We start from the raw sequence: 25,611 nt of genomic DNA, 5'->3' as shown, positions 1-25,611 counted from the left end.
AGCCGGGCGGTGAAGGACTTGATCGGGTAGTATTCTGCCGGGCGGGGGAAAGAGAAAAAAAAATTAATCTTTTTCTTTTAGTTTCAACTAATTGCTTGTCGACGGGGAATTATTCTTTTCTGTTGGCATTCTTTTCTACTTGGACCTTTGTGAGGAATTTGTGGTTTCCTCTTTTTGTGTCTTATAGTCCTGTCCGAGTTTGCAACTGTATAGGTTGAGCAAATCGCCTACGGCAGGATCTCCACAATCCTTCTTTTTTCTTTCTTTTTCTTTTATTCACGATTGATTGCTTCTCACGATGTCCATGATTACTACTTCCGCTTGGGTGCGGCGCGGAGTCGCTGCCCAGTTCCCTACGAAATATGAGATCAATGAGGAGGAAATGGATCGCATATCGAAGCTTGCGCGCATGCAGCTTGAAGAGGCGCAGGGTGATTTGAAGGCTGCGCAGGAGGATGAGGAGATGGAGGAGGATGATAAGAAGGAAGGTGCGGATGATGCTATGGAGGATGATTCTAAGGAGGAGGAGAAGGTTGAGAAGAAGGATGGTGCTGCGGAGTGAGTTGTCCTGTCTCACATATACCATTGGACTGGATTTGCGGCAAGGAATAATGGATGGATGCTAACATATTGATGATTGAAGTGACGACGATGACCTGAAGGAATATGACCTGGACCACTACGACAGCGACGAGGTTGACGAGGACGGCGAAAAGATCACCATGTTCGGCAATGTCAAGTCGCTCGCCTACCACCAGCCCAACGAGGAGGACCCGTACCTGGTTATGCCGCCTGAGGAGGAAGATGAGGAGAGAGAGGAATTGCAGATCATGCCGACGGATAACCTGCTGTTGGCGGGTAAGGTTGAGGACGAGGTTGCTCACCTGGAGGTCTACGTCTACGAGGACGCCGCCGATAACCTCTACGTTCACCACGATATCATGCTTCCCGCTATCCCGTTGGCGTTGGAGTGGTTGGATATCCCCGTTGGTAAGACGGCCGAGGGCCGCACTACCGGCAACTTCGTGGCTATCGGAACAATGGAGCCTGACATTGAGATCTGGGATCTTGATGTCGTCGACAGCATGTACCCCAACGCTATCCTGGGACAGGGCGGTGCCGATGCCGAGAACGGCGCGAAGAAGTCCAAGAAGAAGAAGGCCAAGGCCAACGACGAATACCACATCGACTCGATTCTCGCTCTGGCTGCGAACCGCCAGCACCGCAACCTCCTGGCCTCTGGATCTGCCGATCGCACCGTGAAGCTCTGGGATCTCCAGACCACCAAGTGCGCCAAGTCCTACTCCCACCACACCGACAAGGTGTGCGCGCTGGAGTGGCACCCGACCGAGTCTACCGTCCTGCTGAGCGGTAGTTACGACCGCACCGTTGTCGCAGCGGATATGAGAGCCCCCGACTCCAAGGCCCGCTGGGGGGTGGATGCCGATGTCGAGAACGTGCGCTGGGACAAGCACGACCCGAACTACTTCTACGTGACGACAGATGCCGGTATGGTGTACCGCTACGATGTGCGCAACATCCCCGCCTCGCCCAAGGAGTCCAAGCCCGTGTGGACGCTGCAGGCACACGACTCGTCGGTGTCGTCGTTCGACGTCAACCCGACCGTGCCGGGCTACCTGGTGACCGGATCAACGGACAAGTCCGTGAAGCTCTGGAACGTTGAGAACGACAAGCCCAGCATGGTGGTGTCTCGCAAGTTGGAAGTGGGCAAGATCTTCTCGACCACTTTCGCGCCGGATGCTGATGTGAGCTTCCGCCTGGCTGTGGCGGGCAGCAAGGGCGTGGTCCAGATCTGGGACACCTCCACCAACGCGGCGGTGCGTCGTGCTTTCGTCTCGCGGATGCCTTCCCTGGAAGGAGAGGTGCAGGAACGTCTGGTCGGTATTCAGCCCGATCAGGATGAGTCGGATGAGGAGGAAGGCGTGCAGGAGGTTGGAGCGGCGCAAGGTGCGGATGGCTGGGAGTCGATGGATGAGGATTGAGTAGATGCAATGCAACAAACGAGAAGAAGCTTAACTTTGGACGCCTTCAGCCTGAATGACCGCAACAACAAAAAATGGAAGTAAAAAAGAATGGATCTACGGGAGTTCTACTACTTATAGATAGATATTTTGAGAGTACCTCTTTTGCAATGAAAACGTTGTGATACCCCAAATACCTTTTCACCTGACGAGTCAGTCAGTCAGTCAGTCAGTTAATTTAGATGTTGGTTGACGAGAACGGAATGAAAGTCGATGAATAAGCTGGAAGCGATGAAAGTGATTTGATGAAAGAATGAAATTGATCGACCGGCAGAATACCCAAACCAGATATCGTCTGATACGGTCTCGAACACCAATCACATGCTCACGATGAGGCGAGTGGACGGGTCCGGTGATTCCATTCTTCACTTAGAGCAAGCATCTCGTCTGCAAGGCCTAAAGTAGATGGAGATGGAGATGTGTGGTAGTAGATGAGGATGGTCGTGGTGAAGGATTCTAATCTGCATCGTACATTTGTTGCTGGAGCAAGTCGTTGTGGAAACTTCATCCGGAAAGTAGTCTAGGTATTGGCGTGCGGTAAGGTGCTTACATATTATTATGTAGATGGTCACTTTACTTTAATGAATAGTAGTAAATAGTGACTATTGAGTATTATGTTTATTCCTACTCCTAATTAGAACAACAATTCAATACAATAAAATGAAATGAAAGAAGCGGAAGCTCATCGCACAGCATACCTAGAAAGCATACTCCTCACAAAAGGACATCGAGGCGAAAAAGCACAGGTCAATTGTACAAGTTGTATAAGCGGGTGAAAACCACCGCCCAGTTTATTAAGTTGACCCACAGGTGGGGAAACAAAGCGAAAAAGAAAAAAAGAGGCACTCAGTGGTTTGACCCGCCCGGCATCTCCGTGTGGTCTTACTTTTTAGTTTAGTGTGGTGGTAACGTACAACTCCATTGTTCAGAAAAGAACCCTCATGGAACGGATCGCGGATTCTATCCGACAGGCACGGTACCTACATTAGAGAGGGTCCAAGTATGTAGGTAGGTAAGTAGGAGATTAAGCCTGTCTTTCAAGGACGGACGTGATGTATGTAAGAGAACCTCCCTTCCTTTCGACGTCATGTCCAGCTTGTTTAGTTGCATGCAACTTCCCTCCTCCCCCCTTCAGCTGAGACGGCAGATTGTTTCAATTCCCCACCGCTCAGGGCACATGGCGGTTTCCAATGGCCAGCCGCGATGCCGTTCCTGGCGTCAAGCCGACACCACTTGGCCTTAGTTGGTGTAGCCTCGGTGGTGCTGCCGTTTGACGACGCCCACTTGGGTTTAGTCTGTGTATCATTTTTCCTATCGTTTTTTGAGCTCGGTCGGCTTTTAATCTAGACTAGACGGTCTATACTATCTACGGAGTAGATATCTGGAGGGGATACTCGGGAGAGTCCCGCCCTATCAAGGGCTTTCTTTCTTCAAGGTACGTTGAGTACTATGTAGGAGGGAGGGGGATGGAATTTTAGAATTTGAATATTTAACCTCCTGAAATCCAATACGCCAAACACGCGCCGGGACGAAGCTTTGGGTCGGTCCCTGAATTTCCTTTATTGTTTTTGTTGGTGGCCACCCGACAAAAGCAAATGACCGGGGGAAGATGGTCAAGGCTGTCCTGTCCGTCCGACCACCGAATCGAATCGCACGACTAGCCGCGCCTGACTGCCCTGCTTGTCTCCGTCGGAGCACCGGAGAAAAAAACGATGTGGGAGGAGAGGAGAGGAAGCATCAGGACTCCGTAGTTCGTTGTTATTATTATGCTGGCTGTTTCGCTTGTTTCTTTGCTGCGTAGCCCCGTAGAATGCGTATCCATGGTTGACTTTTGGCGAACAGGTGGTTCTCGACCATCGCCCGCATCATTACAAGGCGCCAGGCGAACCGTTGGAGAAAATACCGACGGCAAAGTTTTTCCACTTTCATAACTCTATCCCACTCTTCCAGTTGGTCGGCTAAAGACCCTGGCGAACGAGTCGCGACTCAAGGATCCGATCCAAGGGTTATTGACTGGGTCGCTGAGAAAAAGAGCGCAGTCGAATCAGGGCTTGCTATTAGCCCTTTTCTGCGTGCTTAAATTCATCATCTTGAATTTTAGTACCCACTCAGAGGACTGGAAAAGAGAAAGAGACAAGAGAGGAAGCCTGAGAAAAGAGTAAAGTAGAAAAAAAAGAGGGGGTAAAGACAAGGCCCAGAATCAGAGCGGGAGAGTGGTTCCATCCACCTCATCCATCATCTCATCCACTCACTCAACTCGCCTCTTTTCCCCCCTCTTCCCTTTTTCCTTCCCTTCCCTTTTCTCTCTCCTCTCCTCTCTTCTTCTTACCTTTACTTTCCCTTCCCCATTCCTCCCTGGGGGACTCCGATTTATTTCCTGCACCATTCCTTTTTGATCCTTTTTTCCCATTCTTCCAGTCCCAGATCTGTGTATCCTGGATTCTTTCCTTCATACTTTTATTTCTTCCCAACCCTTATTTTATTCTATTCACATCTCGCCCGTGGCGCGTCCTGGTTGTCCGCCCCGATCTACCCTGTACCATTATCCGTGGTGCTACCGTGCTGCAGCAGTATCTCTTCGCCCCCTTGAGTCTGGCAGCCCACCTTCCATTTCCCGAGCACCACCACTCATTCCATCCGTCCTATTTATTTATTTTTCTCTGCTGTGCAAGGAAAAAAGCAAAAAAAGGAATTGACAAGAAGAGAAAGAAGAAATTAGAGGAAGTTCTGCCTTCATTTAGACACGGATTTCCTCTCCGCTGCGACAACTTGGTTCTTGTTTGACAGCTCATCCACTGTATCTGATAACGGACATTCCGGTGATCGATCTTCCATTCCTTCTCTTACTCCACCCCGCGATCGGCCATCAGCATTCTTTCCTTATACCGCCAAAGGCGTCAGTCTCTCGCGAACGAGGAGACGGTTACGGGAAAACCCTAAAATAGCAAAAAGCAATATTGCTTGTACAACTATCGACCTTTCCCGGCCAGCTGCATATCTGCCATTATATCTGAGCCCGACCGCCTAGTCTGCACCTCCCAGCACTTATCGTCAATTGCGTTCTCGACTACACCTTAATTTCCCGAATATCGTCACTATGGCTTTGGCTAGAGCGTTCACCAAGCGCAGCAAGCGCCCCGAGGTCTCGGCACCGATGCCATACCGGGAACCACACAAACACGCTGGTCCGATTAATCGAGACAAGATTTCGGCTCCCGTGGAGCTGTTGTCGACGACGAACATGCTGGCTTACAATGCGCCCGACATCCACTCGGCAACTTCGTCTTCTACCTCGTCATTGCAGTCGCCTGACGATTCGGAAATGTCTTTCACACAACGCAGTTTTGGGTCGCCTCTGACTACACCCGATGAGTCGCCCATCGAGCCAAACCCATTGCCTTCCTATTTCCCGAAGCGATCTGCCACCATCACGAGCCACCCTCGCTCCTCGACATCGACCAACTCCTCTACGGATGCGCCACTGGTTCCCAAACGGGCGCTCTCCCACACAAAGCGGACCCACCAAGAGCTTGCTCGCCAGCGTTCCTTGTCTCGGCTATCCCCACCTCCGTTGAACTCGTTGCGCAATGCATCTGCTGCACGTCAGACACAGGATAGCTACAAGGCCGAGCCCCATCCTTTCAGCAAGGAACTCGAGCAAGTGAACGAGGTGGTCGAGGAGTTCGGTGGCACCCGTATACTCGACGATGAGGAGTTGATTCTACGAGATAAGGGATTAATGAAGTTCACCGCAGATGACTATCTCGTCGAGATCGAGGCCCTTTATGGAAGCGTCTTTGATGATTATCTTGGTCCGATCGGTACGGGGGCATGGCTTTGAATCATGACCCTGTTGCGCTGTTTTACTTTCTCTACCATCTTTTCTTTACTTTTTTTGACTTCCGAGGGATTCCGCCTGGAGGGCTTTGGATAGGAACTGGATATTTCCTTCCCTCGCCAGGATTGACTTGTGCCATGACCCACTCATATTCACTCTTTAATGTCTTGTGATCTAATTAGTCGGTTTCATCTTTTTTTGAATTAGCTAGATACCACTGGGAGGAGCTTGATCTATCAACCCCAGATTTGCTTTTTTTTTTCTTTCTATTTACTGGTTGCAGGATGGTGGTTCCATTTGCGTGGATCGAATTATTCGCTTTGCTGACTGGCTTTGTGACGGACTGACATGTCTAACGAGGTTCTCGGATCTGTATACTTCTTCCTTAGCGTCGTTTCAAATGCGAAAGACACTTGCCAGAATTGCTTTTTATTGGATTGATCCTGTAACAATGGAATGATACATCAGAAAGTTCTGCATCTCATGCATGTGCATACATTTCCGTACAGTATCTCTTTTTCTTGATCCACCTGGTGGACTTCGAAGAAATGTATAACCCGATCAGGTAAGGCTGTTGCGCGCTGGTCACGCGCTGGTCACGAGCTGGCAGCCTGAGGCTCCACATCCGCCCCACACCCAAAAAATTTCACTGTCGAGTTTCTGCTTCTCCGCTTCGTCTGCTTTCTTCCTAGTTCTTACTCCAGACGGGCTCCCCTTCAACTGCTGGTCTGTCTCCCTCTCACACACTCGTGCATCGCAGTGTTCTCAGGGTGCGTGTGCTGGACAGTCCGATGAAGGTATCATTCGCCTTCCTTACTCCCAAGCGCGCTTGTTATCTGTAGCAACAGCAGGTGGATCATCTCTCGACTTGCAACTGGTCGGGTCGTGTGCTCTGCTTACAAGATCTGTTCCCATCTCTTAATATCCCACTCCTCGCGTGTGATACTGTGAGAGTGCAACTCATGATTGGATCTGGGGTCCTGTTTCAAGCACTCCCCAGCCATTTCATTATTATAGAACCGTCGATCCTGGCATGGTCGTCCTTGCCACCGCCTCCCGCACCGCAACGATCGCGCCCAGGCCGACGACCAATTCATCCAAGATGCTAGTTACATCATCACCTGTGTCCATTCTAAAAACGCCTAAGAGCACCCCATCCACGACTGGGATTAAGCACAGGATGATGATGGGGGACGACTACAGCGATCTCTCCCTGTCCCCGTCGTCCTCGTCCGACGCGGAGACGAGCCCGAGTCCTCGGAAGCGGACGCGAGTGAAGTTTGATAAGGAGGTTTTAATGGTACCATATAAAGAGGAACCTGAGCCGGAACGGAAGCCAGAGAAGAGCGCAGCCGTCGTCCGCGAGGAGGTGCGCAGGGCCATCCAACGGCATGTCTCTGGCACTGACAGCGAGGCGTACGACCGCATCAAGGAGACTTTTGCGGTGGACCCGCGGCGCCGGGATGAGGACAACATGTTTGCCTACGATGTACCTACACATACGTCCTTGAGACATCATCTCCTGGGTCTTTTGTCAAATGTTGCGTCCTTGGATCGCAGTTGCAACGGACTGGTCCAAGCTGTGCTGAATAGCGTATGGCTGGGCCGGGACGAGTCGTACATCAAGTTGTATATACGCTTTCTCGGTAACCTTGCCGCTGCCCAGGGAAGCTATCTGGGGGCTGTGCTCAAGATGCTGGTCAACTTTCTGGGAGAGCTTCCCAAGGACACGGGAAAGATCCCGGGTTACCCGTCTGTGCATGTGCCGGTGCTTTACTCCCGCGTGCACTTGGCTTTGCGCCATGTTATGCAGTTGATTCCGTCTGGTAGTGGAACGCTGTCGCCTCTTCTGTCTGCTCAGTTTCCGTTTGCTTCCGATTCGGCCAAGGCCAACATTGCGTATACGCGGAACCTCATTCGAGTGATCAGCTATGCTCCGGAGCTTCAGGGAGATATTCTTTCCCTGATTACGGAAAAGCTTGTCAAGATTGATGTTCACATTCAAGTGGATTTGGAGGACATCGAGGATGAAGTCGGTGAGGATGTCCTCCAGGGAGTCTCTCCGGAATCAGTCATGATCGAGGAAGATGATGCGGAAGACGACGATGACAACGACTCCGTCCTTAGCGACGATTCGGTAGACGATGAATCCAAGCGGATCAAAGCCATTCGGGACAACATCCTCAAGCTGGATGGCATGATCGACACCATGTTCGAATACTATGCGCCCCCGTTCACGCTGGGCTCCCTGGATGACAAGGAGAATGCCTTCGATCTTTTGATGAGCCATTTCCAGAACATTATCCTCCCCACATACCGCTCGCGCCACTCCCAGTTCCTCCTCTTCCACTTCTCCCAGTCATCCCCCATCCTGGTGGACCGCTTTGCCGCAATGTGCACCGAGCTTATCTTCAACAAGACGCAGCCAGCCATCATGCGCCAATCAGCTGCTGCTTATCTCGCCAGCTTCGTTGCTCGCGGAGCTCATATCTCTGGTGAGGTTGTCCGGGATGTGTTCGATCTGCTGGGCACGTATCTGAACAGCCTCCGTCTTGACTATGAAGCCACCTGCCGGGGCCCCGACCTCCGCCGCTATGGCCCCTTCTACTCCACAGCTCAGGCCCTGCTCTACATCTTCTGCTTCCGCTGGCGAGACCTGACCACGGCTGCGCTGGAGGGCGACACTCCGGACCAAGTCGACGAGCTTGAACCGGAGGACATCATGTTCCCGCCGTCCGTCAAGGAAGTGCTGCACCAGGCCATCCACTCCAAGCTGAACCCGCTGAAGGTGTGCTCGCCCGCAATCGTGTCCCAGTTCGCGCGGATGTCGCAGCACTTCAACCTGATGTACGTGTTCAGCATCCTGGAGACAAACAAGCGACTGCGCGTGTCCTCATACCGCAGCATCGGCGCCATGGCCGATCCGCGCTTCAGCCAAGTGGAACGAGAAATTCGCGCCGGCGACGACCTCGGCTACCAACTAGACGCCTACTTCCCCTTTGACCCCTACCAACTCCCGCGCAGCCGCCGCTGGGTGGAGAACGACTACGTCCACTGGCGCGGCATCCCAGGTCTAGATGAAGACGACGACTCGGACAGCGAAGCGGACGACAACGAGTCGGATGAAGACCTCAGCGATGGGACCGAAACAGATGACGAATTGTGATGCGTCAAGACCTTTCAAAAGAATAACTCAAAAGTGCTTCTTTATTTCTCTCTCTATCTGTCTCTCGTTCTATTGGCGAGCACAATACCCCCAATCTGTTTGCGATTATGCCATCTCAGCAGGTTTTTTATGTTCCTCTGAAAAGAAGAAAAGTTCTCTTGATATCTAGTTTTTGTTGTTTCATGGGTGGGAATTTAGCGCGGCGTATGGAGATTTGATTTCATTTGATTGATTTATACACGCATGCATATGTTGCATATGCCTGCTTGTTATCTGCCTGTCTACGTTGCCAGGTCTGCTGTAAAGAGACTGGTACCGTGTTGGTTTTATAATGATGGACGATGGACGATGATGGCTGGAATGGATGAATGGATGGACAGATGTAAGATGACATCTGCGGGGTAGAAGAGAATGAACAATCAACAAAATAAAAATTTTCATTGAATATTCTGAACATGCGTAAACATCAAAGACCAGTGATAGTAGTTGTTTTTACATGTTTCGACCTACCAAAAACATCAGGTTGAGTACCTGTTTAAGCTAGAGTGTTAACATGGAAGTCCATGCCCATGGATGTCCAAATCCATCTCAACTTACTTTATCTACCTCGGCACATTGAATAATTTACCGATCATTATGTAAAAGAGGAGAAGGAGGAGGGAGTTTTCCGTTTCTACATGTGAAGATGATGGTATCGAGATGATTTGGAAAATACAACCAAGTACTTCTAGTATTAGTATTATGGGGAAGGAGCTTCTAGTACGTGTTATGTAATACACATGGTTCAGTAGGAAGGATAAGTACTAAGTACTATTGGTAGAGAATGTTTGGTTGGAAAGACCGTTGGCTGTTACCCGCCAATTGTTCTGGGAAAGATGATGCAAGTCAATCGCTTATGCATGCAGTAAACTTCGGTAGTAATCAATGATCGTCGTCTAGTGTACATGTAGATGTGTGTGTGCATGTGTGTGTGTAGTAAGGATGATGTAACGATTCTAATGATGATCGAAAACCCAAAGTAACGCCAATGACTCCAAGGAGTTATAATGATAGGATGTATAAGGAAAAGGGATAGTTTATACAGACCAGGATGTTAAGGTGGGAAAAAAAAAAAAAAGAAAAGAAAAACGCAATGAGTTTCATGTACCGCCCATCCTTTGAGGTAAGGGGATGAGTCTACGCACCAAAGATATGCTTCATATCAGCACAGGCATCGCGGTAGAGAATATCAACTTTATCTTGGTCGCGGAATGGATTGGGCGATTTATCCCATGCATGTGGCGCCTTTTCGATCATCATGGCGCGGACATGTTTGTTGATATTCTGCAGACGTCGCACAAACACCTGGCCCTCCTTGAGAAGCATATCCCATTCGCAAATATAGAAGAAGATATCGTGCGGCAGGGCATCGGCGAGGATCTCATCCGTGGCGTGCACGGGCGACGCATAGGGCGAGACCCGCTCCTCGCGCGTAGGCAAGTAGGACTCATCGAAGAGGTCGGTGAAGAAGGCTGGGAGGGTCTTACTGGGCATGAGGCTCATGGCGCGACGATGGTCACGCGACTCTTCGAAGTCGAGGATTGGGTACCAGCAGAAGAGGGCCACTATGTTAATTTCGCTGGAGGAGGCGGCGGATACTAGTTGCTGGGTGGAGTCGTAGGGGCCCAAGTTGGGCGGACTGCTGCGAGGTTCGAGGGCGTCTTGTTGGTCGCGTTGCTGCTGCTGTTGCTGCTCACTGAGAATACTGCGCAGCCGGAGGGGTACGGTGATGGCGAGGTTACCACCAGCGGAGAAGCCGGACAGGGCGATGCGCGAGACGTCCAAGCCCAGCTCGACGGCGTGGGCAGCGAGATACTGCAGGGCGAGGACGCCGTCGTCGACGGCGGCGGGAAACGGATGTTCGGGAGCACGACGGTATCCGACGCTGACCAGCACCGCGCCGACTTCTCCGAGCACACACTGCGCCCAGCGACTGTCATCTGTGGGGCATCCTAGCGTGAAGCCTCCTCCGTGGAAATTGACCACGACGGGCAGACGACGACCTTCTTTGCGAGTGATGGGGTAGTTGGGTGGCGTGTAGAAGCAGAGACGGATCTGACCCGAACCGGTGGGAATAGTGCGAACAAAGGCAGGCCGCGGAGGTCGCGGAGGAGTGACATCGTGCAGGAACATGCCAATGCGCATCAAAAAGCGCCAGACAATGGCTTGGACATAGAGCCACCAGCGGGAAGACGGCATGATGGAATGGCCATACAGCGGAAAGAAGAGTATAAAAGAGGTAAGTTGTGAGAAGAAGGTTACGAGAGATCCGAGGCAGGAACAGATGGGGAAGAGAGGGAGAGAATGTGTGAGAATGCAAAGAGTTAATTTTGAGGATAATCCCGAGGGAGTGCCCGGGTAGTCGGAGGCAACCCAGACCTGACCTGATCTGTCTGACCTTCCGTTCAAGAATAGCAATCAGTTGATTGGAATGGAAGGCGATTAATTTACGTTTGGAGAGGGATTAAGGGCTGTCTGATCCACGGAAAGCAGCTGCCGAGGAAGACAGAGATCCAAAGTAACAAGAAGCCGCCAAGAGATGATGGTTGGGATGACACAGAATAGTAGTCATGCAGTTCATGCAAGACGTTGACAAGAAAAAAGAAGGGAAATTAGAATTAGGAATGGGAACCGCTCTAGTAGTTGGCAAAAAAGAGTCTTGGACCACATCATCGGTCCTTCATTCCTGAACTGGACCCTGTTTCCACTCTGTAGTAATCGTTTTATTACATAGTATTTTAATTGATATCCCGGGTTTTGCATCATCACAGGCATGACATCACTGCCTCGGGATCGACCCGCCAGCCTTTATTTGCTCCCTCGTATTTCTTCTTTTACTTTGCACGCTTATGCTGTTAATAATTCGACTACTTCTCTCACATTCTGGCCAACTCTTGGGTTTGTAAGGCCCCTGCTAAGCTCTCCTACTAACCTTAATTGTCTTGGAAAACCCTGGGCCCAACCCAACTCTTCCTTCTACTTATAAGCGCTGACGGTACCCTCTTTCTCTCTCCCCCTCCATCCTCCTCCCCTCCTTCTCATCTCCCCCGTCATTGACGGTCATTCTTCCTCATCTTCGTCCATTCAATCCTATTTATCACATCACATGGGAGTTGACTCCCATCCTCCCGCCCCCATCATGTCTATCAAACGTGCGCTCTCCAAGATTGTACCCAACAAGTCGTCTCCCGACGATGAGTCGAGTCACAGTACCCCGGCCTCGGCTGCATCTATGTCGCCCCGCCGCAGCATTCTCAGCAACTTCCTGCGTGATCGCGACTATGCCTCTTCCTCCGATGACGGCTCAGATGACTCCTCGTCGCCTGGCAGCATCAGCAAGAACCAGCAGAAACGTCTGGCACGTAAACAGCGTAAAGAGAAGTCCCGTCTGAGCGAGGAGCGTCATTCCGACGAATCTGATTCGCGTCGGAAGGAGGAAGTCGCCAATGCCACCCGCGAGGAGACCTCGGAGATGAAGGCTCGCTATGGCGAATTGCCGCTGATACAGTCCCGGACACGCCCTCGTGAGGTCCGTACCAATCTAGATGCCATCTCCGAGTCCTTGGTGGGCCAGCAGGTCTGTTTTACAGCTCGTCTACATATCATCCGTCGCATGAGTGCCAAGCTGGTCTTCCTCGTGTTCCGCCAGCAGCTGCTCACCTTCCAGGGTGTTCTGCATGAGGAGGCAGGTGTCAAGTCTATCGCCATGGTTCACTGGGCTGAGCATCTGCGTTTGGGTTCCATTGTCCGTGTGCGGGGAACTATACAGAAGCCTCAGGTGCCGATTTTGGGCTGTACCATCCACGACGTCGAGATCTCCATCGACGAGCTGCATCAGGTCGTGCGTCGCGAGGAGCCCGTCCCATTTAGTATCTATGAGGCAGAGATCCAAACGGCCGAAGAGGAGCGCATCGAAGGCCGCCGCAGTCACATCCCCGATCGCGTTCGTCTCACCAATCGTCTACTCGACTTGCGCACCCCGACCTCTCAGTCCATCTTCCGCATTCAATCCGCCATCTGCAACCTCTTCCGATTCGCTCTCGATGAGCAAGGCTTCATGGAGATCCACACACCCAAACTGCAAGGCTCAGCGACCGAGTCAGGCGCCAGTGTCTTCCACGTGCAGTACTTCGGGCGTGATGCTTTCCTGGCACAGAGTCCTCAGCTAGCCAAGCAGATGGCTATCGCCGCCGACTTTGGTCGTGTATACGAAATTGGCGCTGTGTTCAGAGCGGAAAACTCCAACACCCACCGTCATCTGACCGAGTATACCGGGTTAGATATTGAGATGGCCATTGAGGAGCACTACCATGAAATGTTGGAAGTGCTGGATGCGGTTATCAAGTCCATCCTTCAAGGTGTGTATGGTCGTTACCGCCGCGAGGTGGAGACTGTAAAGCACCAATTCCCATCAGAAGATGTTGTATGGCTGGAGAAGACCCCCATCCTGCGCTTCTCGGACGGTATCAAGATGCTGAATGACTCCGGCTGGCGCGACGAGGATGGAAACCCGCTGCCAGAGGATGAGGACCTCCACACTCGCGATGAGATTCGCCTGGGTGAATTGGTCAAGGAGAAGTATGGCACCGACTACTACATCCTTGATAAATTCCCTGCCAGCGCACGCCCCTTTTATACCATGCCCGACCCCGAGGATGACCGATACACCAACTCGTTCGACATCTTCATCCGCGGTCAGGAGATCGTCTCTGGTGGCCAGCGTATCCACGACCCCCATATGCTCGAGGAGAACATGCGTCGCTCTGGAATTGACCCCGATACTATGGAAGACTATATGGAGGGCTTCCGCTGGGGTGCGCCACCCCACGCTGGAGCTGGTGTTGGTCTGGAGCGTCTGCTGATGCTGCTTCTGAAACTGGGCAATATTCGCCTAGCATCACTCTTCCCTCGCGACCCCCGCAGCTTTCCGGCCAAGCCGGTGGCGGCACAGCTGCGGCACCCGGAGTCATCGACCATCGATCCTCCGTGGGCGCGCGACAGAAAGGGTGTCATCGCACAGGATACGAGTGAGCTCCAGCCACTCGAGCATCTCATTGCCAATTACGGCGATGCTACCTCCACTTCTTGGGGCGATGAGCGCTTCAAGATCTGGCGTGACATGGGCACCGGGGCCGCCATCTCGTACGTCCCCAGCAGCAGCAACTATGTGATCATTCCAGGCAACCCCTTGTGCGACCCCAAGCAGTACCGCCAAGTGATCACACAGTTCCTGCAGTGGCTGCGGCGGGAGACCAAGTACAAGCCCGTCTGGCTGCTCTGTTCCGCCGAAGTCGAGACCATCCTGGGCGAGCGCATGGGCTGGCGAACGCTGTCCTGCATCGCTGAGGAGCGCGTAAACCCAGCCCGCAACATGGCAGCCTCAGACGGCGAGATCGCCCGCAAGATCCGACACGCCGAAAGTGAGGGCGTCAAGATTGTGACCGTGAACAGAGGCGAGATGGTCTCCGACGAGGTCCGCCAGAAGATCGACCAGCGCGTCCAGGACTGGCTCAACAACCGCAAGGGCACACAGGTACACTTGTCCGAGATCCGCCCCTGGCGCGATCCCGAGCACCGCTGGTACTTCTATGCCGTCGACAAGGAGGGCACCATCTGCGCCTTCGTCGCCCTGGCCACGCTCGCCCCCGTCCACGGCATGCAGATCAAATACAGCTTCGACTTCCCAGGCTCCCCTAACGGCGTTATCGAACACATCGTCACCCACGCCATTCAAACAGCCGCCGCCGCTGGCGTCAAGTCCTTCACATTCGGCGCCGGCGCCATGTCCTCGCTCACCCCCGGCCATAACCTCCGCGGCGCGCGCATCAAGATGCTCCAGCACACCTACGACACCATGGCCAAGCAGTTCCATCTGGTGCGCAAGAGTGAGTTCCGGGCTAAGCTTGGCGCCGAGGACGACCCGCTCTATATTGCTTATCCGCCGCACGGCCTGGGCAGTAAGGGTATGCGTGCGGTGCTGCATTTCTTTGAAGATTGATCAATCTACCTGCGATATTGAATATCCTCTCTACTCTATTTACTAATCTTGGAATGAGGTCATGGCGTGTTTGTTATGGAGATCTGACTACAGGTAGATCTATATGGCTTTTTGATGTGTTTTGTTTACGTTATATCATGCCTCTGTGCTTTATTTGCTTGGGATGAATGGTTCGCATTAGATATTCCCCCTATTGTTTTTGTTGTCTTAGTCGTGGAGCGATCGATATGACTGTATGTTTTAGGGCTACTTTTGTTCTGTGTTTCTCGTTTTTGGATGTGCTTTCATACAAAGACGGTAAGATAGACGCAGCGCCTGTGTAATGAAGCCATGTTGTATGTATGTACGGATGACCATGATGTGAAGAAAAAGGAATGTCATGATAATTTGTCACTAAATCTGGGTAACATGATGATATGTAAACAGTAATCATACAAGTGCCGAAAGTAGTAATATACCCATATGCAAATATCATCCACAATAATCATGCACGCATGTATATACCCGTTCAAGGAAAGATCATAAATCACCGCACCTTCTTCCCCTCTCTCACCCCATCTACTACTACCTCCCCATCCCCATCCACATCCTCATCTCCCTCCTCCTTCTCCCTCTCCTCAGCCATATCATCTACCACTCTCCCTAACTCCCCAACCACCCACTTTCCAACCAAAACAGCCACTACAGCCACAATCACCCCGTAGCACGCCGTCGGCACCAACGACCGCGGAAACACATTACCCAGAAACGGATCCAGAATCACATCCACCGCCACGGGCGGCACATGTGTCATCAGCTCCTTATCCGTGGTGTAGTAATCTGCCGCGGCGCGGATACGTAGGAACAGGACGGAGTCCGTGATGGGTTCGTTGCTGTCGAGGGGGGTTTCGGGGTTGAAGTTGGTGGTGGTTGTGTCGTCGAGGTCGAGGTCGAGTTCGGAGTTTGGGGTGCTGGCGAGGCGCAGGGAGGAGTAGTTTGTTATGGAGGAGAGGAGGAAGGTGTCTGAGAGGGCGTGCGGGAGGGTGTATGTTGTAAGGGTGAAGGATGTTGGTTGCTTTTTTCCCCATAGAGTCAGTATAGGCTAGGTATGAGGGTAGATGGGTGGGTTTGGGGTTCGGTGGGGATAGGGTGGAAGGGTCACGTACAGTTGCTAGCCAGCATATGCGTACTTCATAGCGTCGACCAGGCGTGAGGTTTTGGAGGAAGAACCAGGATTCGGTCCCTGGTGAGAACTGGGTTGGGAAGGATGCGTTGAGGTGTGTGCGGAGGATGGGGTGGGAGGGGGAGAGGCGCGCGAGACCTAGGTCGTCGATTGGCGGATGTGGGGTTGGAATTGTGGTAGGGGGAGGGGCTAGGAAGATGGTCTTCTCGACGTTGGCGGTTACGAGGGCTGTGAAGAGGAGGAAAGCGAGGATGAGGTAAGGGATAGAGGAGGGGACATGGCGGGGGAGGAGGGGAAGGGTGAGAAGCATTGTTGGTTGGTTATGGTCGATGAGGGGGTGTTTTGTGGTGTGCAGTATTGTTTTATATGGTCATTGTTGGAGATAGAGTGGCAGAAAAGTCGGAATGGGCCTGCGATGTTGCGTTAGAGGACTTGATATCGTGTGAGAAGTGTGGGATTGGGATAGGTACTTGTCTGAAGCTTTGCTGGAGATCTAGATCGGAGCTGCGGTGGAGGGTGGAAGATGGAATATCCTTGATGTTGATTTCAGGGATATTCGTGTTTGATATGGATGTATAGGTTACAGTGTCAGAATGAGTAGGACGAGGACAAGTGATCAATTGAAAGAGGAAATCATGGCAATTGCATTGGTAATGGTGGTGAGCAATCCATGGACTGCGATGATCCGGCTGATGTTCGGCGATCTTTCGTCATGCCGTCACTGCTCTCCACGTGACCAGATCTTAACCGGAACAGGGTGCTGACTCAGCTGTTGACCGCCAGGTGGGAAGCAGCCAATCAGAAGACTCATAGCCCAACGCGACCCAACGGACGGATCAACCACGGCGGCATCGTTGGGTTGACAGCGCATGAAAGACCACAACAAATCGAGTCGACCGATTCTCGTCCTGCTCCTCCATTGTCACTAACCAAACAGTTCCCCAGGGTTCGTGGCCTCTCCCTCCCTCCCCCCCCGTTTTTACTAATTTCCCACCTGTTCCCTTTCCCTTGAATCTTCCTTTCCCTCCCTCTTCATCCAATTCACCATCTCCAATTAACCCCCTTTCGTGCCCTGTGTTGTGGTGGCTCGTTAGGTTACTAACTTTACCCCTGAAACCCCCGTACAGATCGCCCTTGGGTATTTTAATTTTTCCCTCTGTCCACATTCCACGCCCACTCCGTGTCCCTCCATCAATCACTATCTGAAACTTATCAATTCGACTCGCCAAAATGAGAGAAGTTATTTCTTTGAACGGTGTGTGCCCAATCCCCTCCTTCGCCGCCACTTGATTTTTCGCGTGGTCACTAATGTTTGTGTTTCCCCCCTCACAGTTGGTCAGGCTGGTTGCCAGATTGCCAACTCCTGCTGGGAGGTATGTTCAAACAGGGGAAATCGACCCCTCCTTTCCTGAAACAATATTTTGAAGTCAACAACATGGGCATATGCCATGAATCATGGGGATAATCAGTGGACTAACGATGTTGTTCAGCTCTACTGCCTTGAGCACGGTATCCAGGTATGTGAAAACAAACGCCTAGGCACGCCTTTGTCGAGCGTTGCCACTCCACGTCGATGAGCAATCCCACTGACCTTTGCTTGCTGATGCCAGGCCGACGGTTACTTGACCGAGGAGCGCAAGAAGGATGACCCCGACCACGGTTTCAGCACCTTCTTCTCCGAGACTGGTACGTTTCCATAGCTCTCCCCACTCAGTGCACCCTGCTCTCCTTTTCGCCTGCAGCCCACCCTAACAAATTGTGATGTATAGGTCAGGGCAAGTACGTTCCTCGCACCATCTACTGCGATCTTGAGCCCAATGTTGTCGATGAGGTCCGCACCGGTACCTACCGCAGTCTTTTCCACCCCGAGAACATGATCACTGGCAAGGAGGATGCCTCGAACAACTATGCCCGTGGTCACTACACCGTCGGCAAGGAGATGATCGACCAGGTCCTCGACAAGGTCCGCCGTGTTGCCGACAACTGCGCCGGTCTCCAGGGTTTCCTGGTCTTCCACTCCTTCGGTGGTGGTACCGGTTCCGGTTTCGGTGCTCTCCTGATGGAGCGTCTGTCCGTTGACTACGGCAAGAAGTCCAAGCTGGAATTCTGCGTCTACCCTGCTCCTCAGAACGCCACCTCCGTTGTTGAGCCCTACAACTCTATCCTTACCACCCACACCACCCTTGAGCACTCCGACTGCAGTTTCATGGTTGACAACGAGGCCATCTACGACATCTGCCGCCGCAACCTCGGCATTGAACGCCCCAGTTACGAGAACCTCAACCGCCTGATTGCTCAGGTTGTCTCTTCCATCACCGCTTCTCTCCGTTTCGACGGTTCCCTCAACGTCGATCTCAACGAGTTCCAGACCAACCTGGTCCCCTACCCCCGTATCCACTTCCCTCTGGTGGCCTACGCCCCCGTCATCTCCGCGGACAAGGCCTCCCACGAGTCCAACTCCGTCAGCGAGATCACCATGAGCTGCTTTGAGCCCAACAACCAGATGGTTAAGTGTGATCCCCGCAACGGCAAGTACATGGCCACTTGCCTGCTGTACCGTGGTGATGTCGTCCCCAAGGAGACCCACGCTGCCGTCGCCACGCTCAAGACCAAGCGCACCATCCAGTTCGTCGACTGGTGCCCTACTGGTTTCAAGATCGGTATCTGCTACCAGCCTCCCCAGCAGGTCCCCAACGGCGACCTTGCCAACCTCAAGCGCGCTGTGTAAGTTCTTCTCCATCTGATATGCTTCTTTTCAGAGGAGTAAAAAAGCTAACGATTGATCAATTCTAGCTGCATGCTGTCCAACACCACCGCCATCTCCGAGGCCTGGTCCGCTCTGGACCACAAATTCGACCTTATGTACTCCAAGCGTGCTTTCGTCCACTGGTACGTTGGTGAGGGTATGGAGGAGGGTGAATTCTCCGAGGCCCGTGAGGACCTGGCTGCCCTCGAGCGCGATTATGAGGAGGTTGCCAGCGACTCCCTGGAGGAGGAGGTTGAGGCCGAGTACTAGATCTGACCGAATTTTGGGCGGGAGTCCCGCGGGGGGTCCAGCCGGGCCGTCCGGGTGGAAGCCGTGGCTGGCCCTGCAGCAATGTGAATTGATCCGTTGGGGCAAGGCGTTGGCCAAGGTTGTATACCCAAATGAGCAGCGGGACTCTGGCTGCATGCAAATAGGAAGGAGAAGCTTGGCTCCGTAGTACAGACTATGTTTTCTTTTTGTCTGAGTATATTTTCTAATATCCCTTGAAGCAGCGCTGAAATTTACTCGCTCGTTCGAAACACATATGCAGGATTTTTGGGCGCCTAAGAGAATTGTAATCTACATTTTGCAAGTTTCGAGCGAATTGATGATCATCCCTGTAGTGGTAAAATGAGAAGAAAATGACGATGAGCGAGGATATGCGCTGTTACCAGTACTCTCCCGTGGTTCGTATTGCATGGCGAAAGGAGTGAATGGTGGTAGAATAGGAGGGATGGCTTTTGAGATGGGAAAGTAAACTCTATGAGATCCTACTCTAAATAACGCCACATCCAGAAAAGGAGGAACAGCTTCCGCCGAGGTGCATACATCAGTCGGGTTCGTGCCGACCGGGTGAGCCTCCAGGGATTCAGTAATCCATGGACCCTGGAGGGTGGAGAGAGACTGGGAAATGAACTGGACTGACGTCGGTAGTACTTGAGTGAGTGGCTGACTGACCGCCCGGGGGAGCATAGCAGTAGCAGTAGCAGTAGCAGTTAATTAATGTAGGAGCTGTCTCTGGCTGGGCCGCCCCTCTGCCTGCGGTGCTCGGCTCGCTTTAGTTACTCTGGTCGCCAGTTCCTCCCTCCTCCTACTTACTCCTCCTGCTCCCCCTTCTCCCCTAATTTTATTAACATCTGGGTTACTATACCTTTTTTTATTTTTTCCCCCCTTCCCCCTCGGACTTGTCCTCATTCTTCAGCTGTCGGACCTTCCCATTCCCCCTCTGCTGTGTGGCTTCTGGCAATCCTGCCTCGCGACATTCTCTCCCCCCCGTTTACTAAGTTCCCCTCAGAAGAGCTACTGCTGCCGCCTTGGCCATCCATGCCCCGTGCTGTCTTCCACCTTCAAGGTTGACAGCCGTCTCTCCTGCTCTGCTTCAACACTCCCCCGTCCGGAATTTCTCGGTCAATTATTTGGCGCACAGCGATTCTACGGAAGGGAGGCTAGCTCCTCCTGAGCTATAATTATGGCTGATAACGGTGAGTCCTCGTGTCCTGGGCTGCACAATTGTCGCCCGCCCGAGCTCTCAGGGGACAACGGCCCAACCCCGTCGAATACGATGACGACCGAACAACGGAACTGACGGATGCTCTCTTCTCCCCCCAAACAGCTCGGAACCTCAATCTCAACCTGACTCCAGAGGAGAAACGGGTCTTCTATCAACTCTTCCAGGCCGCCGATACCACCAACCTTGGCGTCATCACCGGCGAGGTCGCGGTTCCTTTCTTCGAGAAGACCCAGTTGGCCCCGGAAACCCTCGGCTTGGTATGTCGTTGCCTACCACTCTCGGGGAAAGCTTTCCTCCGCGCGATCGCAATCGGATACGGACGGCTAACTGGATCATGGCGACGTGATATAGATATGGCAGATCGCAGACAAGGAAAATCGGGGTCTATTGACCCCTTCTGGGTTTGGTGTCGTCATGCGGCTGATCGGACACGCTCAGGCGGGTCGCGCACCTACAGAGGAACTGGCCTTTCAACGTGAGTGAATTCTAGGTGCTCGTTCTGGCCTCGATAGAAACAATGATGAGAGTGCAACCTTTGCTGACATGGTTCGCCGTTGCAGCTGGACCCCTGCCCAAGTTCGAAGGGATCGTTGTCGATGCCACCCCAAATCCGCGTGAAGCAGGCACTACCAGCCCTACTCCGGGCGCGAATGCGCCGATCCGGGTCCCTCCGCTGAACCCCGACGATGTGAACAAATTCTTGTCGCTGTTTGAGAAATCGGATGTGTCCAAAAGTGGGGTACTGCCAGGTACATACATATGTCCCTCCAGCCAGCGCCCCGAGGCCGACAAACCGTGGACACAGTCGCTAACAAGATCATCATGACAGGCGAGACAGCTAAGCAAATATTCGAGCGTGCGCGGTTACCGAACGAGATCCTTGGTCGCATCTGGAACCTGGCGGATAGAAGGCAACAGGGTGCTCTAGATGCTACGGAATTTGTCATTGCCATGCACCTCCTTACGTCCTACAAGTCCGGTGCGATGAGGGGAATTCCTCAGACACTTCCACCCGCTCTCTATGATGCTGCCGCTCGCCGAGGCTCTCTCCGCTCATCGGTCGGTTCCCGTCAAGGTCTTGAGGTTCCTCCGGTGCCTGCGATTCCGAAGCAATTCACTGGACCCCAGCGCACGCAGAGTCCGATCAATAGGCAACCGTTCGGCTCCCCTCTCTCCGCCCAAGCTACTGGTGGTGACTGGCTTATCTCGCCGCAAGAGAAGGTTATGTTTGACAACATCTTTGCTACGGTTGATACGGCCAAGGCAGGTTCAATTAGTGGTGACCAGGCTGTCGCTTTCTTCCTGGGTGCACAGTTGCCTGAGGAGACACTAGCTCAGATTTGGGATCTCGCAGATATAGATGCGGACGGACAGTTGACCAAGGATGAGTTTGCCGTCGCCATGTATCTGGTTCGCCTAACGCGTAGTGGAAAGGAGGCGCTGCCTCAGACATTGCCTCCTGCCTTGATCCCTCCGAGCATGCGCCGCCCTGGATCCTCGCATTTCGGCCCAGCAGCTCCTATTCCTGCCCAGGCACCAGCACCAGCTCCGGCTCCAGCGCCGGTTCCCACACCACACTCGGCGGCTGACGATCTGTTTGGCCTAGATGCACTTTCTGCGCCGGCACCGGCACCGCCGGTAGCTCCTTCCCAAATTCCGCAGTCAACCGGGGGTTCGAATGCCGCCTTCCAGACTCCTGGTTCCCCCGGCTCGAGAGCATCTCCCCAGGCTCCCTCAACTACCTTCAAGCCGTTTGTGCCGACTTCATCTTTTGGACAGACCCTGCAGCCACAGATGACTGGCGCTTCAGCTGGTGCTCCGCCACCCGTTAGGTCGCCGCCGCCCCCGGCGGATGATCTTTTGGGAGACAACGACCCTGAAGAGTCAAACAAACTGACTCAGGAAACCACCGAGCTTGCAAATCTGTCTAATCAGATCGGTTCGCTGGCTACTGAGATGCAGAACGTCCAAACGAAGCGAACATCTGCCGAGCAGGATCTGTCGCAAACCTCGCAGCAGAAGAGAGACTTTGAGGCTCGTCTCGCTCAGGCCCGCTCGATGTATGAACAAGAAGTGAAGAACTTCAAAGCTTTGGAGGAACGGCTCAATGCTTCACGGGCAGAAACTGGCAAGTTGCAGCAGGAGTATGCCTTGATCGAAGGAAGCCGTCAGGATTTACAAAACCAGTATAACCAGGTATCAGCTGCACTCAGCGCTGATCAGCAGGAGAACGTAAGCTTGAAGGAGAAGATCCGCCAAGCCAACGCTGCAGTTGCTCAGCTCAAGCCTGCCCTCGATAAGGCTCGCTCAGAGGCCCGGCAACAAAAGGGTCTCGTCGCGATCAATAAGAAGCAGTTGGCAACTGTGGAGGGAGAGCGCGACAAGATCCAGCTCGAGATCGATTCTTTGTCCAAGGAGCAGCCTGAAGCGTCGGAGGAGAGAGTTGTCAGCCCAAGTGATGCCGCTCCTGTTATGAGCCCAGCCGAGTCGACGACGAGTCAAAATACCAACCCGTTCTTCAAGCGTACGGCTACTGGATCGAGCGAGGGCAATGCGCTATCTCCGCAGATTTCTGGCGATCAGCAGCGTGCCTTTGATAGCCTGTTCGGTTCTGCCTTCACCTCACCACCGACAACCGCTACACCACCGCCTCCAGTGTCTTTCCGGGCTGAATCTCAGCCCACGTCTGGGGTGCCCACTCCGTCAGTGTCTCCGCCTCCATTCGCTCCTGGTCCTGGGTTGGAGCCTCCTGCCCCGGCTCAGTCTAGGCAACTGACACCGGGTGTCTTGCCTCTTGGAGAGACCCATTCGGCGACTTCTTCAACAAAGGTCTCACCCCCAGGTAGCAGATTTGGTGGCCAAGACACGGCCAGCCTAGGAACTGCCTCGCAGGCAGCAACCAGTGAAGTGGCAGGTCCTTCGTCGGCACAGCCCGCCACCTCTCCGTTCGATGAAAGCGAGGAATCAAGAGAGCGATTCCCCGATATTCCAACCATCGCCGCAAGTGAACCACCTGCAGTTGGCGCTGTATCACCTTCTGGAGATGACAAGCCTGCAGAGCGCAAAGATCTCAGCTTTGATGAACTGTTCGGTGGGCCAGCACATCAGCGCTCTAAGTCACAGAAAGAGAATGATTTTGAAGAAGCCTTTGCTGCCATGAAGAGTGGGCCTGGAGCAAGCAAATCGAACGGAGCCCCGGCCGCTCCTGAGTCAGAGTTTCCTCCCATTCGCGAACTTGACGATGGAGATGAGAGCTCCGACAGCGAAGCCCCCTTGGGCTTTGAGGATAATTTCACCCCCGCCTTCCCTCCACAGACTCAAATCGCCGCAGCACCCAACCCCGATTCTATTGAGCCGTCCCAACTGGCAGCGTTCCCCACTCCTGGCAATGCGGACACTGCAAGCCAGCCCCCTGCGGCGGAATCGCAGCCAAGCCCCCCAAAGTATGAGGACACCGTTGAAAAGCAGGAGCCAGGAGACTTGCCACGCGAGTACAACGGACTCCTACCGAACCGTGAAGACCCAACCACTGCCCCCGATGCTCCACACTCAGTAGAGTCGAGCACAGGGGCACCGATTGTGGGTGGTGAAGCCCAACGTGACGGGACAAAGGAACCCGAGGCTGCTCCCCAAGGGGCCAAGGCAGGCGCACCTGACTTTGAAGCTGCTTTCGCCGGCCTCAACCTGGCTCCAGCAAAGGAGGCCGAAGATGAAGATGACGACTTTGAAGCGCCTGATAACGCCAAAGCCGGTGTGGACTTCGATTTCTCATTCGACAACCCGTCAGCACAGAAGACTTCTCCCCATCAAGGTGCGGATGTCGCCTCCTCAGACTTTTTCAACTTTGACAAGAACGTATCTTCCTCGCCTCCTGGCTCTGCTGCACCGCCTTCCGAACCCAGCGCGAAATCTCAGACTCACGACTGGGAAGCACTGTTTGCTCCTCTTGACAACGCCAATGCTGCTGCTGACGGAGCAAACGGAACGGGCAATACAGAAGCCAGCAAAGAACCCGGCTGGGCTCTTCAGACGGGCACCGAAGACGATCAGATTCTCCAGCGGCTGACAGGCATGGGATTCCCCAGAGAAGAATCCCTCTCAGCTCTGGAGAAGTTCGACTACAACCTTGACAAGGTATGTTATCAGACCATCAATAGGGGAAGCTTCCGTGCTAACTGCTTTTCATAGGCCGTAGACCACCTGACTTCCAAGTCTTGATTTGCATCCATAGCCTCTTCTATTTTTCGATCAGTGCACATATTTTTCTATTCTATGAGCCCTTCACTCGCTCCAAATGTTTCCTTCCCCCTTAATTCCTCCCACCTTACGTCCCCTTCCTTACTTTCCTTTTCCTTGACTCATACGTGATCCAGCTTGCATGTTGTTATTGCTGCAATGTATATCCCTTCTCTTTCAGCGATGTGCGCCTTACCCACATCACAGTCAACTATATTATGACCTACACTTATCATCATCGCCCCGTGTAATTTAGGAACACAATTATTGGATTAGTTATGAAAGAAGAAACGAAGTGCAGAAGGACAGCGGATCCATAAAGGAAGCAACGACCAAGGCCAGGGTAGAGCGGCCGGAGGCAATTACTATTACTACTTTTTGATCTGCTCTTTGCGCCTTCCTTGTTTAGTACTTATTGCATAGCTCATATATGGCAAAGTAATCCCTAATACGATACTGCCATTGCTCAAAGTGAAACAACAGTTCATTTACTCGAAAATTGATCCAGAGCATTATCTATTTCAATGACTACCTGAAACAAGCCGTCTGATCGCTAGGAAATTTAGGTTTGGTCCGAGCTTCTTTGCCCAGGTGTGGATGTGGGTCTGACATTGACAACAGAATAGACATGCCGATAGAGTACTTTAGTCTACATGTGATGCGGGTCATGATGAGCGTGCAGGGAGCTTGCTTACATTTAGATAACAGTTAGTCAAGTTAAGGCGGCTTGTGGATATGATATGTCATAAGAGACATATCATGATTGTATTGGTATTCTTCATTCTCCTGTTGCAAACACAGCGCAGTGGTTTAGATAATATATATCTAGCCAGCGTGAGGGCCGAGCCTTAATCAGCAGTATTGATTGTTCACG

General features: G+C 52.7%; 8 protein-coding genes across 8 annotated transcripts; 6 read left to right on the top strand and 2 right to left on the bottom strand.

The window, feature by feature from the left end:
- Window positions 1–81: 81 nt before the first annotated feature.
- BO88DRAFT_407655 (rRNA-processing protein PWP1) lies at window positions 82–2,284 on the top strand. Its single transcript, XM_025707494.1, has 2 exons — window positions 82–558; window positions 644–2,284. The coding sequence occupies exons 1-2, from the start codon at window positions 299–301 to the stop codon at window positions 2,001–2,003; spliced, it is 1,620 nt and encodes a 539-aa protein (XP_025559261.1). The 5' UTR covers window positions 82–298; the 3' UTR covers window positions 2,004–2,284.
- A 2,855-nt stretch (window positions 2,285–5,139) lies between these two features.
- BO88DRAFT_457165 (uncharacterized protein) lies at window positions 5,140–5,883 on the top strand (the record flags this gene model as incomplete). Its single annotated transcript, XM_025710976.1, has 1 exon — window positions 5,140–5,883. The coding sequence occupies one exon, from the start codon at window positions 5,140–5,142 to the stop codon at window positions 5,881–5,883; it is 744 nt and encodes a 247-aa protein (XP_025559260.1).
- A 678-nt stretch (window positions 5,884–6,561) lies between these two features.
- Window positions 6,562–9,471, top strand: BO88DRAFT_407653 (rDNA-binding RNA polymerase I transcriptional factor). Its single transcript, XM_025707493.1, has one exon. The coding sequence runs from the start codon at window positions 6,914–6,916 to the stop codon at window positions 9,044–9,046; it is 2,133 nt and encodes a 710-aa protein (XP_025559259.1). The 5' UTR covers window positions 6,562–6,913; the 3' UTR covers window positions 9,047–9,471.
- Window positions 9,472–9,818: 347 nt separating this feature from the next.
- Window positions 9,819–11,748, bottom strand: BO88DRAFT_407652 (lipase). Its single transcript, XM_025707492.1, has one exon. It carries the CDS (start codon window positions 11,282–11,284, stop codon window positions 10,223–10,225), a length of 1,062 nt encoding a protein of 353 aa, XP_025559258.1. The 5' UTR covers window positions 11,285–11,748; the 3' UTR covers window positions 9,819–10,222.
- Window positions 11,749–11,938: 190 nt separating this feature from the next.
- On the top strand, window positions 11,939–15,477 carry erdS (aspartyl-tRNA synthetase, cytoplasmic). Its single transcript, XM_025707491.1, has one exon. It carries the CDS (start codon window positions 12,225–12,227, stop codon window positions 15,081–15,083), a length of 2,859 nt encoding a protein of 952 aa, XP_025559257.1. The 5' UTR covers window positions 11,939–12,224; the 3' UTR covers window positions 15,084–15,477.
- A 132-nt stretch (window positions 15,478–15,609) lies between these two features.
- Window positions 15,610–16,914, bottom strand: BO88DRAFT_438021 (uncharacterized protein; the record flags this gene model as incomplete). Its single annotated transcript, XM_025709655.1, has 3 exons — window positions 16,716–16,914; window positions 16,229–16,655; window positions 15,610–16,164 (listed from the first exon to the last, which is right to left on the bottom strand). Exons 2-3 carry the CDS (start codon window positions 16,553–16,555, stop codon window positions 15,610–15,612), a joined length of 882 nt encoding a protein of 293 aa, XP_025559256.1. The 5' UTR covers window positions 16,556–16,655; window positions 16,716–16,914.
- A 457-nt stretch (window positions 16,915–17,371) lies between these two features.
- Window positions 17,372–19,738, top strand: BO88DRAFT_407650 (tubulin alpha chain). The gene is made up of 6 exons (XM_025707490.1): window positions 17,372–17,500; window positions 17,578–17,618; window positions 17,736–17,762; window positions 17,856–17,931; window positions 18,015–18,969; window positions 19,039–19,738. Exons 1-6 carry the CDS (start codon window positions 17,476–17,478, stop codon window positions 19,259–19,261), a joined length of 1,347 nt encoding a protein of 448 aa, XP_025559255.1. The 5' UTR covers window positions 17,372–17,475; the 3' UTR covers window positions 19,262–19,738.
- A 388-nt stretch (window positions 19,739–20,126) lies between these two features.
- BO88DRAFT_407649 (EF hand domain protein) lies at window positions 20,127–25,107 on the top strand. The gene is made up of 6 exons (XM_025707489.1): window positions 20,127–20,472; window positions 20,604–20,758; window positions 20,853–20,976; window positions 21,062–21,250; window positions 21,331–24,635; window positions 24,690–25,107. Exons 1-6 carry the CDS (start codon window positions 20,460–20,462, stop codon window positions 24,717–24,719), a joined length of 3,816 nt encoding a protein of 1,271 aa, XP_025559254.1. The 5' UTR covers window positions 20,127–20,459; the 3' UTR covers window positions 24,720–25,107.
- Window positions 25,108–25,611: the final 504 nt, after the last annotated feature.

This window comes from Aspergillus vadensis, assembly GCF_003184925.1.
Source record: "Aspergillus vadensis CBS 113365 unplaced genomic scaffold BO88scaffold_25, whole genome shotgun sequence".
In the NCBI taxonomy this organism is placed as follows: domain Eukaryota; kingdom Fungi; phylum Ascomycota; class Eurotiomycetes; order Eurotiales; family Aspergillaceae; genus Aspergillus; species Aspergillus vadensis.
Note: the sequence above shows the minus strand (reverse complement) of the source record. Positions and strands in the feature narration are given on the sequence as shown.

Bases quoted from the DNA above. Each gene is read 5' to 3' on its own strand.
- BO88DRAFT_407649 (XM_025707489.1), top strand. The intron at 20,977-21,061 runs GTGAGTGAATTC...TCGCCGTTGCAG, and splicing joins AGAGGAACTGGCCTTTCAAC to CTGGACCCCTGCCCAAGTTC. The intron at 24,636-24,689 runs GTATGTTATCAG...TGCTTTTCATAG, and splicing joins TCGACTACAACCTTGACAAG to GCCGTAGACCACCTGACTTC.
- BO88DRAFT_407655 (XM_025707494.1), top strand. From the start codon at position 299: ATGTCCATGATTACTACTTCCGCTTGGGTGCGGCGCGGAGTCGCTGCC. The intron at 559-643 runs GTGAGTTGTCCT...TGATGATTGAAG, and splicing joins AAGAAGGATGGTGCTGCGGA to TGACGACGATGACCTGAAGG.
- BO88DRAFT_407650 (XM_025707490.1), top strand. From the start codon at position 17,476: ATGAGAGAAGTTATTTCTTTGAACG. The intron at 17,501-17,577 runs GTGTGTGCCCAA...CCCCCCTCACAG, and splicing joins AGAAGTTATTTCTTTGAACG to TTGGTCAGGCTGGTTGCCAG. The intron at 17,932-18,014 runs GTACGTTTCCAT...TGTGATGTATAG, and splicing joins CACCTTCTTCTCCGAGACTG to GTCAGGGCAAGTACGTTCCT.
- BO88DRAFT_407653 (XM_025707493.1), top strand. From the start codon at position 6,914: ATGGTCGTCCTTGCCACCGCCTCCCGCACCGCAACGATCGCGCCCAGG.
- BO88DRAFT_407652 (XM_025707492.1), bottom strand. From the start codon at position 11,284: ATGCCGTCTTCCCGCTGGTGGCTCTATGTCCAAGCCATTGTCTGGCGC.
- erdS (XM_025707491.1), top strand. From the start codon at position 12,225: ATGTCTATCAAACGTGCGCTCTCCAAGATTGTACCCAACAAGTCGTCT.